Below are 19,791 nucleotides of genomic sequence, written 5' to 3' on the forward strand. Positions count from 1 at the left end.
GATGAGGTTTGCTCGTGGCCCACAGAAGCCCTCAGCTCCTTTCCACTGGTGCTGGCACTGCAGAGCTCTGTGCCCCAGCACAGTGGGGACCGGCCAGCAGCGCCGTCAGGGACACCCTGTGCCCACACCCTGTGCCACCACCCTGTGCCACCACCCTGTGCCACCATCCTGTGTCACCATCCTGTGCCACCATCCTGTGCCACCACCCTGTGCCACCATCCTGTGTCACCATCCTGTGTCACCATCCTGTGCCACCATCCTGTGCTGGCACCCTGTGCCCACACCCTGTGCCACCATCCTGTGCCACCACCCTGTGCCACCATCCTGTGTCACCATCCTGTGTCACCATCCTGTGTCACCATCCTGTGCCACCATCCTGTGCCACCACCCTGTGCCACCATCCTGTGTCACCATCCTGTGCCACCATCCTGTGCCACCACCCTGTGCCACCATCCTGTGTCACCATCCTGTGTCACCATCCTGTGCCACCATCCTGTGCTGGCACCCTGTGCCCACACCCTGTGCCACCATCCTGTGCCACCACCCTGTGCCACCATCCTGTGTCACCATCCTGTGTCACCATCCTGTGCCACCATCCTGTGCTGGCACCCTGTGCCCACACCCTGTGGCACCATCCTGTGCCACCACCCTGTGCCGGCACCCTGTGCCACCATCCTGTGTCACCATCCTGTGCCACCATCCTGTGCCACCACCCTGTGCCACCATCCTGTGCCACCATCCTGTGTCACCATCCTGTGTCACCATCCTGTGCCGGCACCCTGTGCCCACACCCTGTGCCACCATCCTGTGCCACCATCCTGTGCCGGCACCCTGTGCCACCATCCTGTGCCACCACCCTGTGCCAGCACCCTGTGCCAGCACCCAGGCAGGTCCAGGAGCACCCAGAGCCGCCCCAGCACAGCGAGCTGGTGGCACCGAGCCCTGGGTGGTGGGCACTGCTGGCAGGTGCAGTGGCAGCACTGCCAGCCCACCGTGCCACCGCGGCACGGCTTGGCCTTGGCGCAGCGCATCCATCATCTGCTAAACCAATCCACCCACTCTGCACCACCATTTGTCATTAATTATGCTAATCAGCACACCATTACTCTCCGATGACACCACGGCACTTATTAGCCAGTTATGGTTTTTCAGAAGCACAGCTCATTGTGTATGTGAGTGCTGCGCCTGCATTAGCCTACAGGGAAGAAATGTCCAATTATGAAAAGAAGAAATTTGCTATTATCTCCCTCTAACAAACCAATTTAGTAATTATAAAAGTCTCTGAACTCAGAAGGATTTGTTAAGAAAAGCTGAGTGATGAAACCAGAGAATTTTCTTTGCAATAACTTTCTGAGTTGGAATTGAAGTGACAACAGAGAATGAGCAGTTTTTATTATCCTAATTGCAACTCTTCCATCTACACTTCAGATGATCAAAAAGCAGGATTTATCTAAACACAGGCCCGTATTTGGCTCTTCCCTTAACCTATCTGATTTGTTTATTTTAACAGATATGCAGCCAAATGTGCATAGCATGTCACAGACCCCGAGATGGGCTGGCCACTTCCCAAGGAGCACTCTGCAGCGTGGGTGGGATGATGCAGCAGCCAGCCCTGCAAAGCCAGTCCTGCAAAGCCAGCCCTGCAAAGCCAAAGCCCCTGTGCCCCGAGGCACCCGCCAGGGCTGGGGACACCTCCCCTTGCTGACACAGCTAAGGGATGGAGCCGGGCCCTGCAGAGTCCCCTGGCTTTGCTAGAGCATCCAATTCCTCCCCAATTCCTATGTTGATTTGCTCACTGCAAGGAGACAGCACTAGTTTTAGACCCTTAATATGTGTTAAGAGCTCATTAATATCATCAGAGTAAATGGGCCTATTAAAACATCTTTAAGCAATATCTGAACATACATCTCCCTAAACTATATTTAATGACTGTACTTAAGAAACATTATATGGAAGTCTTAATGAGACATTAGATAGCATTTTGAAGATTAAAATTAGAGAAGCCATATAAAGTCTGTCCACTTAATTTAGCCTTAAGCTACACTGATGAAATACGTTACCACCAAATTATTACTTCATTAGAACAAATATTTTCTAATAATTCTGATTTATGCCATTAGTTGTCTCCATACATACTATATATTTGTATCTATATGTACATATAAAAGTATACACAAAACCATTTCCTAGTTCAAGAGGAGACAGGAGAAATTCTGAGCTTTCTAACGGCTGAGCTAATTACTTGTCTTTTTTTCTACTGAGTTAAAATATGCATTCTTCATAACAGTCCATTTATGGTGCCCCCACTTATCTATTAACCATAAAGTCATTTTTTAAACATTTGCTGTTCTGCACCCTGGGCACTGCTGCAGCACAGCCAGGACAGGACAGCCAGGCCATGGGACACCCCCACTGAACCCAGCCACCGCCAAAACAAACTGCAATAAACTTATTAGCAAGAGGGTTTTATGTGTGGTTTATTTTGTATAAACAGCTTTTCATTAGATAAATGAAACCCAACAACCTTTACAAATGTTTTCAATTATGAAATGATGCCATTGAGATATCTGGATGGCGATAATCAGGGAAAACACCAGTGACATCTCCTGCTCGGAGCTGGAACGTGCTGCCTGCGTGGCTGCTCCTCCCAGGCCCATCCCACCCAGCCACACCAGGCATTTACAAACTCCTGCTTGCTTTGATGGAATCTGTAGCAACACGACTATTTACATTTATTCTGCCCAAGCCTTCTATCCAAAAGAGCGAACATCTCATTGTACCAATTTTGCATTTTTAACCGTGTGAATTAAGCATTCTTCATAAATAACAGCCTGGTTTGCTGCACTGCAACTCCTTTTTATTAGCAGCACAGAAATGCACAATGAGCAACGTGTTCTATTATTCTTTGTCAAATCACAGAATGCTACACTGGAATAACTCTGCTGGTCAATGTAATATAGTATATTAAATTCAACTTCTGTGCAAAACCCACTGTAAAACAGCATGATAAGAAGGCTATAAAAATTTAATTTTACTCCAAACTCCATAAAAAAAAAATGGTGTGAAAAGTAATTTTGCATAATCAGTACACGCCATCTGGAACAATTAACTGATTTCTATAGAACTATGAGGATCAGTCATATCTGCTTATTAAAGATCAGAAATTATACAAGTAATAAATCCTTGAAAAAACTAAGCGTACTCCCGCCTGTCAATGCTATTTTAACTTCAAATACTGAGGAACGCCTGATAAGGCTGAAAAGAAGAGATTAATATATGCAAATTACATCCAGCATTTAAAATCCCCAACAACTGTCTCTGGTTTTCTGTCCCTTATTTGCTGCCTTTATGTTTTATTCATAGACCAACTCACCTGTCACTTCATAAGCTATAATATTATGGGGGGTATTATTAAACAGCATAAAGCCAAGCTTTAATTGGAAAGCTTCATTGCATTTTCCAATTATTTGGAGTAAATTAAAAGCAGATGCACATAGTTTAATAAGGATTCTAATATCAGTTCCGGGAAATCAAAATTCATTGTCATTACTATGCTGTGATAGTTTTGCAAACTGTACTCAATTTTGGAGGTTTTGAAAAGAAAATCTGTCTCTGCAATCTGTTAATTGTCATTCGGTTAATAGCTGTTTAAATAGCCAAACCTCTGAGCAGCTCCCTATTTTAAAAAAATTAAACGCTGGCACTTGGCAAAGCAAAACAAACACAGTGCAGGCCACCCCAAGGTTGTGCTCCATGGGAACGGTTTCAGTCCCACAAGCTCATCCTCATCCTCCTCCATCAGCCACTGCTGCTGCGGGGCGGGGACACCCCTGTCCTGGGACCCAGGTCACCTCAAAGGGATCACCCCTCCCTGCATCACCCCTGGATGTGCCACCAGGCTGCGCCCGCTGCACCTGCTCCTACATAATTCATGGCTCCAGGGTTATTATCCAGCCGGATAATCCTCGCAGCAGAGACTGAGCAGCCTCCGTGGAAGGTGATGTGGGAGCTGAGGAACACGGGTGCAGCCCATGGGCAGGAGGGGACACGGCAAGGGCAGGGCATTAGCCAGCCAGGACCTCCACCTCTCCTGCCTGCACACGACAGGAGCAGAGGAAAACAACAACTACTGTCTGTCTGAAAAAGTCACCTGTGAGAGAACTCAGGGCTCCATCATCCCTGTTTGGGGGCACTGGCCCAGCACAGCCTGGGTGACACGTGGGGCATGCTGACACAGCACACCAAGGGTCTGCACACCATGGATGGGATAATTTAGTAAGAAACACACTTTTTGAATCTCATTAAGTACAGTATTAAGTAACACACTTCCCTTTCTGAAATATGCAGCTGCAGCATTTTACATGAGACTCCAGCCTCCCCGAACTGCTGGATATTAATAGAGCCTTTCATAGCTGGAAGATTATCCAGGTCTCTTAGTCCAAAGACTGGAAATTGCAATAGGGGAAAGAACAAGCTGACTTTAATCTCAGCTTCAGGAAAAAGGTTTCAACGCAGAATAAAGCTTGTGTCACAACTTGTCGGGCTTTTGGACCATCCTGATTAAAATTCAGTGTCACAAAATATATATTTAGTTCCGCTTCTACTCTTAAGCACCAAGAGCTAAGTGAAGGGATGGGGAGTGACAGCAAGATGCAGCACAGACCACCCCTTCCAAGAGTGGGGTCTCCAAACCCTTGAACATTAGAGACAATTGCAGAACCACCAGGAGCTGTGCTAGAAGATGAAGACAAAAGCAATCCTTGGGCACTGATCCAGAAAACAGAATCTCATTTTTTTCCCAAATTACCTGTTTTAGTAAACACACTGTGACAAGTGCATAATTTAATTATTTACAAAAATAATGAAGCAAAACAATAGTTTGTAAAAATAAATTATTAACCTCTGATTAAAACACCTGTCCTCATCTATACAGAAGAGAGCTTCTGTGTCTTTTAAAAGGAAACATACAGCTAAGGAAGTGGCAGGTAACATAACCTGGCATTTTGCAACAAGAAGGAAGCTGACATATGGGCACTAAAACATAACAAAACCTAAATCTAGAAGACCTCTGAAATAGACTTCTTTTGTTAATACCAAAGAAAAAAAGAAAAAAAAATAGTCGGAGGGGTTGATACCCCAAGGCATTTCCAAGTCAGCCCTCCTGAACAGGAGGGCTCAGGAAGCAGAGTGCTGTGTCAGGAGCAGGGTGTGAAGGGAATGCTTCCCACGCCACTGCCCAGACACGACACCTGCCCCTGCCCAGGGCCCCAGCCTGCAGAAAAGCAACTCGGTTTCCTTTTCAGGAATCCACTGGCTTTAATGTTTTTCCAGACCATTAACATCAGTTTCCACTCTCTCTGCTGCCTCCAGAGAGCTGGATTAGAAAGCTGCGTGGAGCGAACGCCAAATGTCGCTGCAGCGCCGGCAGGAACAGCAGGAACAGCCCGTGCTCCTGCACACAAAGCCCAGCCTGGCCCGAGCTCCTGCCATGGGCACACCCTGGCTCAGCTCACCCTGGCTCGGCTCACCCTGCCTGGGCTGCACCAGGCTGAGACCCTCTGCCCTGCCCTTCCCGTGGGAACACTCACCTGTCTGACCCAGCAGCTGGAACTTGGACTGGAGCATCTGCTCACAAATGTTTCCCTCTCCAAACTCTCAGACCACAGTTTGCTCTGACCTTTCCCAGGAAATGTCTTAAAGAGGGCAATAAATATTTAAATATCATTAAAAACTATATATAAATATAATAAATACCCATTTAAGTAAATATTTACCTCCCTAAGGTAATAAATACTGGTGTGTGACTCCAAAATAAACAAGCCAGAGCTGTGGAGAAACTGGCACCTGTAAGAGCTGCACAGGGAAACCTCTCCTTCCTGGCATGCTGGCACACACTGCAGCCAACACTGTGCTGGCACCCCGCCGCACTTCCCTTCCCCTGTGCTCAGCCCAGCTTCTCACTGAAAAATACTTCACACAAATAGCTTGCTATGTATCAATTAAAGTGTTCAAAGACCACAAAACACTACCTTTAAGTAAGACATACATACAAAGGCATTTCAGCACCTAATGACTGCTGCAAAACCCATCACTCCTCAGCAAAACAAACAGCAAGTGCTGCAGTCTCAGTCACAGCACGGACGTTGCTTTATCGGAAGATAACGTGTGTTATGCTTTTTGGGATCTGACATCTAAGCTCCAACCCAGAGGACACAGCTTTTCTCCTAAAGAGAATGAAAACCTTCACCTGTGGCTCAGCAAGATCTTGAACTGAACTGAGAAGGCTCTCAGTGGTGAGAGATGCTGTGGTTCTGGATCCTGGTTTATTTCTAGGGATTAACACGACTTGGGGATGGGTGCCCAAATTTATGGATGACATGTTAGAATGTCCAGCTAACATCATTAATTTCTTAAGGTACTTGCACAAATGTTTTGACTGTTTGGGGCTGACAGCTGGCAAGCGTTACTTGAAAATACTACCAACAAATATATATCAAAGTATGTTCTGCTTTTGTTCTACTGCTTTCCCAGGACAGTTTCCACATTTAAGCGTTTAAAAGATGAACCTTGGTCCTACACGAGGGTAACTGATCATCTTGTTATCTGCAAATTTCTGCCAGAATAAATATCCTTGGAAAGGTTCACATGATTGAAGTTGGGTTTCCTGCTACACACTGCCAGCTGCAGCAGGATCTGGAAGTTCATACAATTGTTTCCTGCACAAAACTGGTGTAAAGAGACTTCAATTGCTTTATGCACACATTCTGATGGGGCTGTACAGACTGACAGACTCCATATAGCACAATTTCTATCCTAGTCTAAGAACAGGCCAAGAGAGGGGATGAGATTGTCCTGGAGTCAAATTACACAAACTTTGCTGCTGCCCCAAAACACATCTATCTGTAATACAATGATGAAAATGGCTACAGGGAAATTTCAGGGGGAAAAAAAGACAACCCTGTTCAGCACAATGCACAGATCATTGGCAGCAAGGGCTGGAACCCACTGCTTAGTAACTTGAGAGTGCTGCAGTGGTGTTAGAGCCCATCCAATTAAGTAAGGTCTGCAGAATATTTACACTCCTACATCTCTTGGTTCCTGAAAGGGTTAAAGCTTATTATTAGCATATAATTTACAGGTCCTTTCTCCCAGGAAAGAAATAATGCACAGTAAATGCCACATTCATTTTAATAATACATGTTACAGTCTGTGCCCAACATCTGCACAAAGGTAAAGCAGACAGATTTTTTTGACATGTCCCACTCTGCCATCGAAACACAGGCTTTTTGTTTTGTAAGTGATGGAAGGTTTAATCAAGGAAGCAGGCAATTCATCAATCGAAACAAGGCTGCTCACACTGCCCTGACAGCACACACATGGTTTTATACAGAAGAAACCTGGCCACCTGTCAGCAGCACCTTTTACATCAGGATATACAAATACACTGGGTGATCAATCCTCCAGCTCTTCCCATTCATTTCTTCATTTTCTTATTGTATTTTTCTTTATGCTAGATGTTGCCCTCATTCTCTGCAGGAATAGATGGGAGACAAGGCAGACTATGGCTGTTTATACACTATCATAAAAATTTATATACCCTTAGAGTGACTTATTTCCCTTCTATTTGAGTACCATTATTATAAATAATTTTTCACTTCATTGAGGAATTTTCCCTGTATGTTATTATCTGTGCCTGCCTGTGAGGGCTGCCTCTCCCTCACTGTGCTTGTGCCTCTGATAAGCCAAAGCAATATGCTGGCAGAAGATGCTCAAGTCTGAAACGAAGGCAGTATGTAGTCACAACAACATCTTAATTAAACTGAAGGCCATGAGGAAAGACTGTGCTGTGAAATACTGAGCCACGTCTGTCAACAGGTCTGTCTGGAGCGAGGCATTCTTCTTGCAGCAGCTGCCTGCCCCAGCATGCACATTAAACCTGTCAGCTCCTCAGCACCCCGCTCCCAGAAGCACCCACAGACATTCTGCACCGGCTCACAGCTAATTCTGCCTTTTGGTCTGGGCGCCTGGCACAGGGTGGGCCAAGGATGATGCCAGCAGTGCCAGCGCCGTGCTGCCGTGGCTGTGACAGGCTCTGGGCAGTGCTTCCCTGTCTGCACCCTGCCAGGGGCTCACGTATCAGCACGTGCCAAGAGAAGTCTCCCGAACTTCCTGGTCACCCAGTGTGCCACGGCCAAGACTGGCAATGACAAAAGACTGGTTAAAAATTCTAATTGCTGCTTTCAGGACCGTTTTTTCCTTGACTCCAGTTTTGTACAAACAACTGCATTACACAGACCAAGGGGTAAGGGGCAGTTCCAGTGAGGATACAGTTATTCTGCCAAAATATATTTGTGATACAAAGTAGGATGACAGCCAAAATTCATTTTATCTTCCACAAACATGTTAAACCACAACTGTAAGTGATGTTTTCATCGAATACCGAGAAAATCTTGGGTATCCACAGAGAGCGAAGAGAGGACCACGCTGCATCTCTTCATCCTACCCCATCCCAGCCCTCCCTTCCCAGCAGCTCCTCCCGTGCCCACGGCAGACTGAGGCCACACCAAAACCCCAAGAGACTGCTCATAATGGTTTTTGTTTCCCTCAGCAGCCCCAAGAACCCCTCTTGTGAGATGGGAGTCAAGAGAGGGAGCCCACAGGCTGCCCCTGCGTGTGCTGGGGGCCCAGCTCCCCTCGCTCTCCCCTGGCAGCAGCCCAGGCGTGGCAGCCTGCTCCTAAATCTCCTGTTGCCATGGCACTGCAGCAGCACTGCAGACACGACGGAACAGGAAACTTGGGAATGGCTTCCAGAGCGCGTCTGGGGGCTAATCCACCTCGGAAAGGTTCGAGCGCACAAAGAACTGTCGCGGCACCTCGCTGCAGCTGCTGACAAGGCAGCCGTGGGCAGGAGCTGTGCACGAAAATCCTGTCAGTGCACAGGATGTGTCAGATGACAAGAGCCTTTCTTTGGAAGGAGCTCGCAGCTGTAATAGCCATTACAACATATGCACAACTCATAACAGTGTTTCTGGAGGAGAATGTGCAACAGGAGGAAAAAGAAAGAGTTATATACTTGAAAATGCGCTCAAGCAAACATGAAGAACTAATGCCCTGTCCGGCTCCACAAGGCCTTGTTTTGTGCTTTGCTGTAAGGATCTGGTGAAGTGTTCAGGCTCTCTTTAAAGCAGGCACCACCAACAGAGGCCAGCACACCCTGCAGCAAGGGCAGTGCCACTGACACCACACAGAGCTGCTGCACTTGGTGCATTTGGTGCTTCCCCAGGAGAGAAAGCACAGCTTCCCATCCATCCCCATGCAGAACTGTCTCATGACAACGCAGGAATACACCTTCCCTTACATTTCCAAAGGTATTAGGGCAGGAGAGCAACAAGAAAAACGAGGACCCACAAGGATTATGCAATTGTTACGTTTTATCTCTTTGGGAACCTGAAGCTGCAGTTTCAGGCAGAGATTACCTTTTAAATAACCCTTTGATTATGGTAGGTGAATTAGTGCCATGTTCCCACGTTACAAGCGTCAGTACTAACAAGACAAACCTGTAAGTGGTACATTTTTGCTGTCTTCTCTTCCCTGATTACACACAAGCAGTTTCAACAGCACAGCCCACTGAACCCATTGCTGGGTTTCCAAACTGTACTAAAATCTCCTTCAGCCAGATGAAGGGACTAGACTTTCATAAGGCTTTGACAGAGCCAGGTTTGAATCCAGTATCTTTCTCCTCTTGCAAAAACAACGTAAGAGAGCGACCTTGTGCTAAGTGATTCTAAGTGATTCTACCATGCCTATGACAATATTTGTACGACCAAAAAAAACCTCCAAGCAAAGTTGTTGCGCCCCAGCAGCAGTGAGTGAAGCACAGAGCAGGGAAGCCTGGCAACTCACCTGAGATGGCATACAGGTTGGAGTGCTGGTGCTCCAAGTCCAGGCGGGTGCTGTGGCTCTTGCCCCGAAAGCTGGCTGGCAGTGTCAGAGAGATGTGCCTGAGGGAAAGGGAGAAAAAGGCAAATGTTACTGCAGAGCACAAGATGCTGCTCCTGCCAGCTCACTCCAGCCCCACGACTCCAGTCAGGTTAAGCATCAAACCTCCATTTTAATATTGCTTCCAAAGCTGTCTACACTCAGTGTCAGCCCCCTCCACCCCCCGGAGCCCTGGACTCCACCAGTGACCACCCACCCTCAGCAGGGCATTCACACCCAGGTGAGCCAGGCACAGCAGCTCCACACCACCAGCACCCATGAACAGCCAGCACGGCTCTGCCCCTTTAATTCTAATCTCTATTCTTCTAATGCAGATCCCCGGTCACTGTGAATTTGAATAAAATCTTATCATTAATCTTCTGGACCACACTGCCACACGTACAAAAGATGTTTCCTCTTCACAGAGGGGCTCAGTGTAGTGTGAGGCAAGGGAGCAGCTCCCACCTCACCTGAGTGAGAGCTCCTGAATCCAGGCAGCCTCTGTGTCCTCCTGGACACCCTGCGTGTCAGACACGGCCCTGTCAAACCCTGTCCTCAGCCAGCAGGTTTTATCTACCACATGAATCATCTGGAAGTTATCTGCCTTCAAAAAGAGGACACATTTTGGGAAGAACAAGGTATTTTTAGCCCTTGATGCAGATAATGGTGAACAGCACAGATAAAATAAGAAAAAGCAAACATCAGTCTGAGCCTGCTTTTGCTTTACAAAGCTATTTTTAACCAAAAAAAGATGGTGTGAAAATATATTTGAATTTGGCTATCAGTTTGCTGTTTGAAACACAATCCACATGAGAGCCTCTGAAGCAGAGGCATGTTTGTTATGAACACACTTTAAAAAAGGAGACCACTGCCTGTGGGCATGACATGCTTCTCATTTGATTTTTAATACAAGTATTCGAAAATATTTTCCAAGCCACCAAAGGCAGCCAGTAGAAAGTCTGAATTTCTCTGCCCTCAATGGGGGACTGCTTTCTTCTCAGCAGAAATTGTTCTGACGTAGGACAACTGGGCATTCCATCACTCCAGCTGCTACAGACAGCCAGAGAGATGTCTCCAAGAAGAACATTAGCTGCACAAGACAGGGCAGTGACTGCTGCATGGAAATCAGCTCTCCCCTTCCCTCTTTTTACAAAAGATGACATTGTAAGGAGGAATAGGAAACAAAGCCTAATTTATTTTAAATTAATATAAACTTTGGCCAGGATCAATATAGCTTATACCTACAAACTTGATTGCATAATGCATTTTCCTCATGTGTTGTGAGAGCCAAATCATTTTGCATTGTAGAAGACAAAAAAAAAAAATGAGGCTGCCATTGAAAAGCAAGAAAATCCCAATTATAAAGTCCCCAAGTTCCTAAACACATATCGTGAAAGTATGTGCAGTTCTGTGGCATATGGCAAATCAATTACTAGTTTAAATTTTAAAACAAAAACATGGTAAATGTGTTGCACAAATAATCAAGAACAACGGTTTGGTTTAGATTACAGCGGCCACTAGAGTTTTGAATACAATTAATCATCATTCCAGGCACCAGGAAGCCATATTGACACTTACTCCTAATTTGAATATTTAATTAGGGTGAAGTTCTTCATCAAATTATCACAGAACTGGGAGGAAAGCCTAAAAGATTTAAACAATTACTACTTTAACCCTTACCCAACTGCTCACCTGTGAGCACAACAATCTCCTCCTGTTCTGCAAAGCTGGAACATGCTCAGGCAATGTGACAAGGCAGATTATCTAAAATGCACTACAAATACCCTGGGAAAGGGAACACACACACCCAGCACCCCAAAGGGCTTCCCTGGAGAGGCACAGGCTTGTTCTTCTGACTGCTTGTGCTCCTTGACCTCTACCAGAGCAAAGCTTTTGGGCCACATCTCTATTTCAGCATCAAGTGTGGTTCCTTACAGGGCTTTTTTGGTTTGGGGCTTGTTGTTTGGTTATTTTTAATTGAAGAGCCTGTCCAGAACCATCCACCTGCTCTTCCTGCCCCCAGCTCACTTGGCACAGCCACTTGCTCTTGCCTGGGAGGTTTCCCAGCCCTGGCCTTGCACCAGGAGCTCCTGGGATGGCGATGGATCCCAGTGCTGCTCCAGAGCTGCTGTACCTGCAGCAGCCCCTGGGCATCCTCCCTGTGCACAGCCTGCCTCCAATCGCTCCACCAGCCCTTTATGTGCTGTATTAACGCAGATAAGAAAATCTCTTTTAATGAGGAGTGATATACTTACGAACTCTCTAGAGTCATAATTAGAGCAAACTAATTGAAGTTGTGTTTTGACACACTTTCCAAATTCACGGGTACTGCATGACATATTCACAACACTACTGCTGCACACCGTGGTGACAGCAAAATCATTAGGCTAATAACACTTATTTGCATTCTGATCATGCCAGCATGGCCGTTAAATGCTGCCTCAACCAGCACTCGTTTACTCAGAAAGTTTCCACTGAAAGATATTAACAGTAATTATTAGTACCTCAGTGAATCTCTGATGTTAAGGAATGTTAACTCACAAAGACTATTCCCATGCCAATTCTCCCTTTTGAACTGTCACCAGCAGCAGCTTTTCCCCTCCCCAAAGATAAGCACAGAGACAGTTTGGCCTCAGCTGGGATGGTCCTGGCAAGGCCAGGCCCAGGGCTCCAGCCTTTCCTCCACAGCTGGAGTCAAACCCATACTGCTCCAGCACTGCTACAATACCAAACATATTTTTCCCCAGCATCTGATAATTTCAAGACAATTTAGGGCAAGTTTAATCACCCTCTTCACTTCAGTTGCTCTTTTATTCAGCAAATCCATAGAACAAGTCAGCATGTGATAAGGAGATCATTCACATGCAAGCAAAGGGAATTTGAGGTCTGTGCACATTATGGCCACTTTTTGAACATTTTTGGAGAGAAACTCACATAAAACAGGCCCAGGAATGCCCGACAGCTCCAAACCTGTTATTAAGAACTGTCTGCAGGAAGGTGATGAACTGCTCTTGAAGTGAAGGGGCAAGTACTCATAAAAAGGAACAGAAGATCACAAGGGGAAGTGCCAGATATCAAAGGATGTTTCATAATTCACATAAAAATATCAACAATGCACAGCAAAAGCCCAATGGTAAGTTGGGATTTGGACCCAACAGTGACAGAGTATCACGGGGGAGGCACAAGTGTGACATCCAGAGCAGCATCTGAACTGTCAGGCAGCAAAGTTTGATTTTTTCACAACCTTCAGATCAGTGCCGCAAAACCTGCAGTCTCGTGGGAATACCTTTCAAAAAACAAAAACAAAAACAAAAACAAAAACAAAAAACCCCTTACTTTCCATAAACAATGATCTTGCAAAGATCATTCCTCATGAAAAATTGAGAACAGAATAATTAAATTTCAAGCTGTAGAAAGCTGAAAACACACCTAAAATGAGCTAATATCAGGCTGAAGCCCTCAAGAAATGTAATCCAACATGAAAGCTTTGCTTATGGAGACTGGAAAAGGCACATTTCTAAGAAGGAAGCTGCTGGGGTTCTATGAACTGGCACCAGAGGACTTGGCAATCCCATCCACCAGGAGGCATCTCCCAGGCTGCAGCTCGCAGCCACTGCCACAGCAGGCATCTGTGGTTGCAGCAGTGGCTAGATCCCAGCTACAGCATTTATTCACAGCCCTTAACTTTGACTGTATTGGGGCACTCAGATGCCAGAACACCTACCTCATACTCCAAAGAACTGCAATGAAAACCTCAACTGCGAGGCAAGAATCACCTCGGGTAATGGACTTCATTCCAGACAATCTATTCTAATCATGTAAACCAAATATTTAAATACTTTTTAAAACCTTCCTGACCCTTTCCCTAAAACAAGCAACATATGGGTTTTGCAAGCATTTCATCTCATTCCAAGCTACTAAAATATCCTGTTTCCTAAGAGTCAATGAGAACTGGGGGGTGCCAGATTCAGATTTTATAAAAGCCCAATGGCAGGAGAGAATGAAAAAGAGTGAGCGATTCTTTCCACATCCAGATCTCCTCATTTAACTTTCCCAGCTGTAGGGAGGGAGGAGGGCAGCACACACTGCACACTCTGGGCCCAGTGGGTGCCTCTGCCAGCCCCTGCCCAGGGGGTGGCTCCAGCACCAGGGCAGGATGAGATGCTGTGCCACCCTCCAGCACAGCCCCGGTGATGCTCACGAGGCTAAAGCATCTGCTGCAGACCCACAACCCAAAATGTAGGGTCTAATGCAGAATGGAGCTCCTGCAGCTTTCTCTACATGGGGATTAATTCAGATCAGAGGACTTGAGTAACTAGGACAGAGCAGCTGCCAAACAACAGAAAAAAAAAACCCCAACAAGTTTAATTTACACTGCTTGGAAGTGTGAGCTGCAGCCCATTAAATCCTTACACGCAGAGGCTGCATCACAGAGCTGAGAGCCTGCAGTGCAAGCACCAAGTGCTCCTGGAGTGGCTGTCTCAGCTGAGCAGTGCCTGCCTTGTGCCTCGGGAGGCTGCAGCCGCCAGCACACAGTTCCACATCCTTCACCAGCTGCTCTCCAGAGTCAGGAGTTTTCAGATAATGAAGCAGTAGGGAAAAATTGCCAAACAGCAGAAATACTCCAGAAAGATAAATTACACACGGTGTAAGCTTCCTGGGTTAGGATTTTAAATTCTGTCAAATTAATCAGCACAACGAAGCCCAGGATCCCAGGCCAGATGCAAAGCCCCTCTGAGAGATGAGCCCCTGGCTGGGGGAGGTGGGGGCTGCCCAGGCACACCCTGGAGTGCTGCAGGCACAGCCCGGCCCCAGGGACATCCACACCTCCCCTGCAAAACCTGTTAAACAAATATTCCACATAAAGACTCATTTGGGAAGAACACATTGTCAGCACTTTGCCAGTAATAAATAATGACAGTCCAAACACTTTACTAAAAGCAATAAACTCAAGAAGTGTTTTGGAAAACGGTGAAAGTGATTGATTTAAAGGAAATATCTGAACACAACCACATGCACTTCAGGGTGCACAGATTACAAATCAGGAGTGGCAGAGATCATATTAAATAGCAGACAACACACAAGTTTTAGGGAAAAAAAGCTTAGTTTCCCCGCAGGGCTTATTTAACAACCCAGAGCACAGCTTCTCCAAATGGATACCTCTGGTTTGGACGTAACAACCCTATGCTATGCCCCAAAGAAAACATGCCTCCAGAAATACTGCTACAGCAGGAGGAGGGCTCTCTATAAAGAAAAATTACTCTAAGAAGACTGAAGCCTCTTCACTCAGAGCACTCCACAAATTCTTCAATGCATCCTCAAAATCGGCCAAATCCATCAGCCTCCTTCTAATTACAGTTCACGGCTTTCCTTCTCAGCTGCTGCAAGAGTCTCTTGTGCCAAAAGACTCTTGTGCCCTTACTGTTTAAACATTTTTTCCAAATCATCATTTTCTACCACTAAAACACACTGGACTGTGACCAATTTTTGCACGTCTTCATCCAGCTGAGCTGGATGCAAGCCACACGGTCAGTGCTGTTTCATAACAAACCCTTTATGGGAACCAGACTCTGGAGAATCCTGTGCCAGCCCCCCTGACCCACCCAAACCATCATGTTCAGATCTGCACAGCCCATACACATCATGGACATTTCATCCTTACATTTTGTTGCTTACCACCCCCACCAGAGAGGATCCATGGAAACATTCCCTCCAGGTTTCAACTCCCTCTTTCAGTCACAGTTCAGGGTTTTTAATCCATCACTGCTGAGATGTGACCTCAGCCCTTATGACATCCTTGGCTTCTGCTAAGTATGTAACTTAAAAACTAGGAATATTGTGCTGTTTCATGGTGCACGTGATTTGAGCATTCAAGCCACATATTTTCAAAATATAATAATTAATAACTACATTTTTACTTAATCTTATAGGCATTTTCCAATGCAAAACTTTCTACAAATAGTTTCAAGTCAGGAGGTGGTTTTACTTTCCAGCTCTCTGGATGAAACAGATTAAAAAATGAAACTCCATCAAGAAAGCAGCACTTTTCAGAAAGGTTACCATTGGCAACATTTCTCAGAACAGTTTCCAGTCATACCAGCAATATCCATCCCTAAGCACTCCTTGTCTGGCAGCATTTGGTTCAGATGAAGGATTTAAGGCTGACCCCCACTGCTCTGTCCATTCTGGCCCTCACACCACCAGCAGTGGCTGCCCCTGAGCAATGGCAGCTTCCTCAGGATTTGGCTTCTCTCTACACCAGAGCAGAACAGCACTGAAGCCCTGGAACCCTTTCCCTTACAGATGTTTCATAAAAATTTATCTTAAAGGACTTAAATAAATAAATTATTATAGTAATTTCTAAATAATAGGGTAGCTGCTTAAAAATTAGGAAAGGCAGAAGACTTTCCTTCCACTGCACAGAGCCAGGCTGGTGCATCCCAGCCCCAGCTGGGGTCTCCACACTGGCTTGTTGGTGCTGCTTTATGACCTGCCTCGATTGCACATCATCAGCCTGCAGCAGAAAGCCACAGACTGATCCCTTCTCAAGCTTACACCACCGATTTCAAACACCATTAATAAATCAATTTGAAAAATCACACTTCTCTGCCTAGCAAAGAAATTCCTACATTCCTCAACATGAAGTTCCACTGGGAGCTGAGAACAGGAACAAATTGTTTCCTTTTCCTAAGGAGGGGCCAGCTTAACTAGTGAAAAGTAACTGGGAGCTCAGAAGGAAAAATCACACATCTTGCTCTTATTCCAGGTGTTTAAGTAGAGCAATTGCTATCTGTGTATCAAAGCCAGAGCTGCACTTCCCTGCTGCACTTGTAGCACAGAGTGACCTGCTCCAAGCAGGGAGGGAGGGAGGGAGGGACCCAGCAGCCAGGGCAGAGCTGCAGCAAAAACGAGCTGCTTCTGTTGGTTTTCAGGCGCACAGGTCAGGCCAGAGCCCCAGCACAGCAGGCACAGGCTGGCCCTGGGTCTGGCCCTGGGTCTGGCCCTGGGTCTGGTCCTGGGTCTGGCGTGGTGCAGCCACCCCGCAGGGCCCGGCCCAGGACAGGGCAGGACTGGGACAGGAGCACACACCGCTCTGCCCCGGCCATCGTGCCCAGGCTGGGGCACAGTGGGACCAGCACAGGGCCCTGTGGCCATGCAGCAGCTGCTGTGGGACCAGCCAGGGTGGTACAGGGCACCTGCTGCACAGACTGAGCCTGCACACCAACTGCTGCACTAACACATCACAGGAATGCAAGTGGATTGCAGCCAGACCTTCCCTCTCCAGGTAAATCATTAACTGTGAGGATGACACCTCACAAACGAAATGACTGAATAATTCCCAGGGTCAGTGTGAATCTGTATTTCCAAAACCTCACATCAACAAGTGAAAGTTGTGACTGAAACCCGGTCTCTCCAAGAGGAAGATTTAATGCCTGTGACACATCACCTGCAATCAGAGTGCTCCTTTCCCCAAAGTATCCGTCACAGATTGATAACATCCACGCAAAAAGCTAAGTGCAATTATGTCTGTCACTGTAAAACACACTTCGACAGCACAGACTGACATCTTGCTTGCAGCTGACAAACTCTGAGCAGGCTGTTGCAGTGACAGTGGCACAGGCTCCGCTGCACCTCGGGAAGGGATGTGGAACCCAAGGCACAGAAGCCACCCAAGCTCATGGAGCACCACGGTGGGGATGGAGCCAGCACCCAGGCAGCTGCAGGGCCCAAGGGCTCATGGCTGATTCTGCTGTACCCACAGCAGCCAGGGACTTGCTCCTAAATGCTGGAACCAGACTCCAAGAGGAGAACATCACCCACAAATCCTGCTCCAGCCTATTCCAACGGTCTGAGGCGTGGCAGAGCTGAGCCCTGACACACTGCTCAAACACTCCTGCCATGTGCTGTTCTCCAAGTCCCCAGCCCGTGACCTGGCAGTCCTGGATGCACAGGCTGGGTGAAGCAAGCATGTACCCAAGGTCAGGTGAGTCACCTGTAATCACCAGCTCCTCTAAGGGAGGATTACCTCCCTGGCAACTCTGTGATGGGCCACCATCCACTGCCATCAGCACCTTGCACTGCAGAGCACAGGGGCTAATGCAGAAATACATATATCCCACAATAAAAAGTCCTTCCAATTTAGGTTTAGCTCTACAGAAGGCCTTAGTTTATTTCCAGCAATTGTTCTGAAGCCCCCTCTTGATTCAGGGCTATTCTATAATGCAGACAGCAAATGAAAAGAGCAGCTGAGACATCTGACCAGCCCAACAGCAGACTCTCCACAGTGCTCCATGCAGCACTGCTCCCCAGTTCTCCCTCACTACTGTGGTAGCTTCAGAACAACCCAGTGCTATTCCTGTCAGGATATAACCACATGGAATAAAACAGCAAACTGGCTGCCAGTGTAATCTCCTCTCTCTATGGTGACATGAAAATAAGAGATTACTTGTGACTACAGTCTTCCACAAACACTGTGTTGAGTAACTCACCACATTGCTGACAGCGTTAGAAGAGGCCTTCAGGTTGTCTGTGCTCCCTGTAATAATTAAATATTTGCAGGATGCACCTTTATATACATTTCTATTTCTTAAAAAATATATTGGATAATAAATAACCAGAGTAAAAAAACAGACATGAAAGATGCTTTGAATGATCAGGCTAGTGGTGTAAAAGTTACCTGTAAATCACACGTGGGGTGTGAGAGTGGAGCTGGCTTCAGACAGGTGGGTTTTACTACAAGGCATTAATGTAACATTCAATTATTCTACTGCATACTGGCTGGTTTAACTCAGCCAAATTAGAATACATTTTATATTGACTATTTTGACATTTGCTTTATTTGGCAAGTAAAACAAAACTGATCCAATTTCCTTGCAGCCATTGTAAACCATAAACTGCACAACAAGAGGTTATAAAATATATAAGCCTTGTAAACACTTCTTTTCAGACTGTCACTGATGCTTTGAGCTCTAATTCTGGCCCTGTTCCCAAAAGCTCTGACACTGCTCTGCAGCCTTCCCTGGTCAGCTATAAAGTGACCCTTCCACATACACTGATTAAGCACCGCCATTGACATTTTCTTGCTATGGTAATTTATTTTTTTTCTTTATTGTGGAAACCTGCCCAGACAGAATTTCTCGCAGAAAGAAAATTAAGATCTGTGCTCTAAAATCAAGACTTCTTTCTCTCTGATCTCACATGGCCTGGGCTGGCATCTAGCTTATGCCCAGCAGAGCTTCAGAATAACATCACAGATGCTAGTGGGACAGGCTGGAATCTCCAGAAAACTGCTGGCTTTTCATCTCTTTTGCCTCCATCTCTGAAAAGCATGACAGCATGTCTGCCTGCAGCACACCTGACAGTACAGCACAGCAAGCACTGTGCCAGGGCGTGGCAGCTGACCAAGCAAAACTCTCAGTGAAAGAAACACCCAAGTGCTTTGGAGAGCTCAAAGAGCCACCACAGGACAGAGGATTCCAGTCTGGGTCATGGGTGAAGGCTCAAATATACACCCCTGCCTTAAGGAGGTACCTGATAACTTTCTGGGGAACATGCTGCAGCAGTTTAAAGTCTAACTCTGAAATGACCTGCAAACCAAGACTCTGAAGGATGTAGGCAATTTCCACCCATGTGATATTAAAGACCTTTGAACACAGACTGGACCTTGGAATTCCTCTCTGCTGTCTCCTTCAAAATTCTAGCTCTCACTAGTTACTGTAATACTGTAAAGGTATCTGCAGTGTAGAAAATGCCTAGTGCAAAAATACACATACACTTAAATAGGCAAAAGCACAAAGGGACCCAAGGAAATTG

The 19,791-nt window shown here is 46.4% G+C and overlaps 1 protein-coding gene across 10 annotated transcripts in view; it reads right to left on the reverse strand.

The window, feature by feature from the left end:
- The window catches only part of MVB12B (multivesicular body subunit 12B), a 53,596-nt gene that overhangs the window by 16,510 nt on the left and 17,295 nt on the right, over positions 1–19,791 (reverse strand). For 9 of the 10 annotated variants that reach the window (XM_062505834.1, XM_062505828.1, XM_062505831.1 and 6 more), the window contains one exon: positions 9,904–10,001. In XM_062505834.1, coding sequence (XP_062361818.1) covers positions 9,904–10,001 — 98 coding nt within the window. Of the gene's footprint in view, positions 1–7,412; positions 7,531–9,903; positions 10,002–19,791 lie in introns of those variants that run through there. The other variant, XM_062505835.1, reaches the window with a different exon arrangement.

The sequence above is a fragment of the Cinclus cinclus genome, chromosome 19 (genome assembly GCF_963662255.1).
Source record: "Cinclus cinclus chromosome 19, bCinCin1.1, whole genome shotgun sequence".
Lineage (NCBI taxonomy): Eukaryota > Metazoa > Chordata > Aves > Passeriformes > Cinclidae > Cinclus > Cinclus cinclus.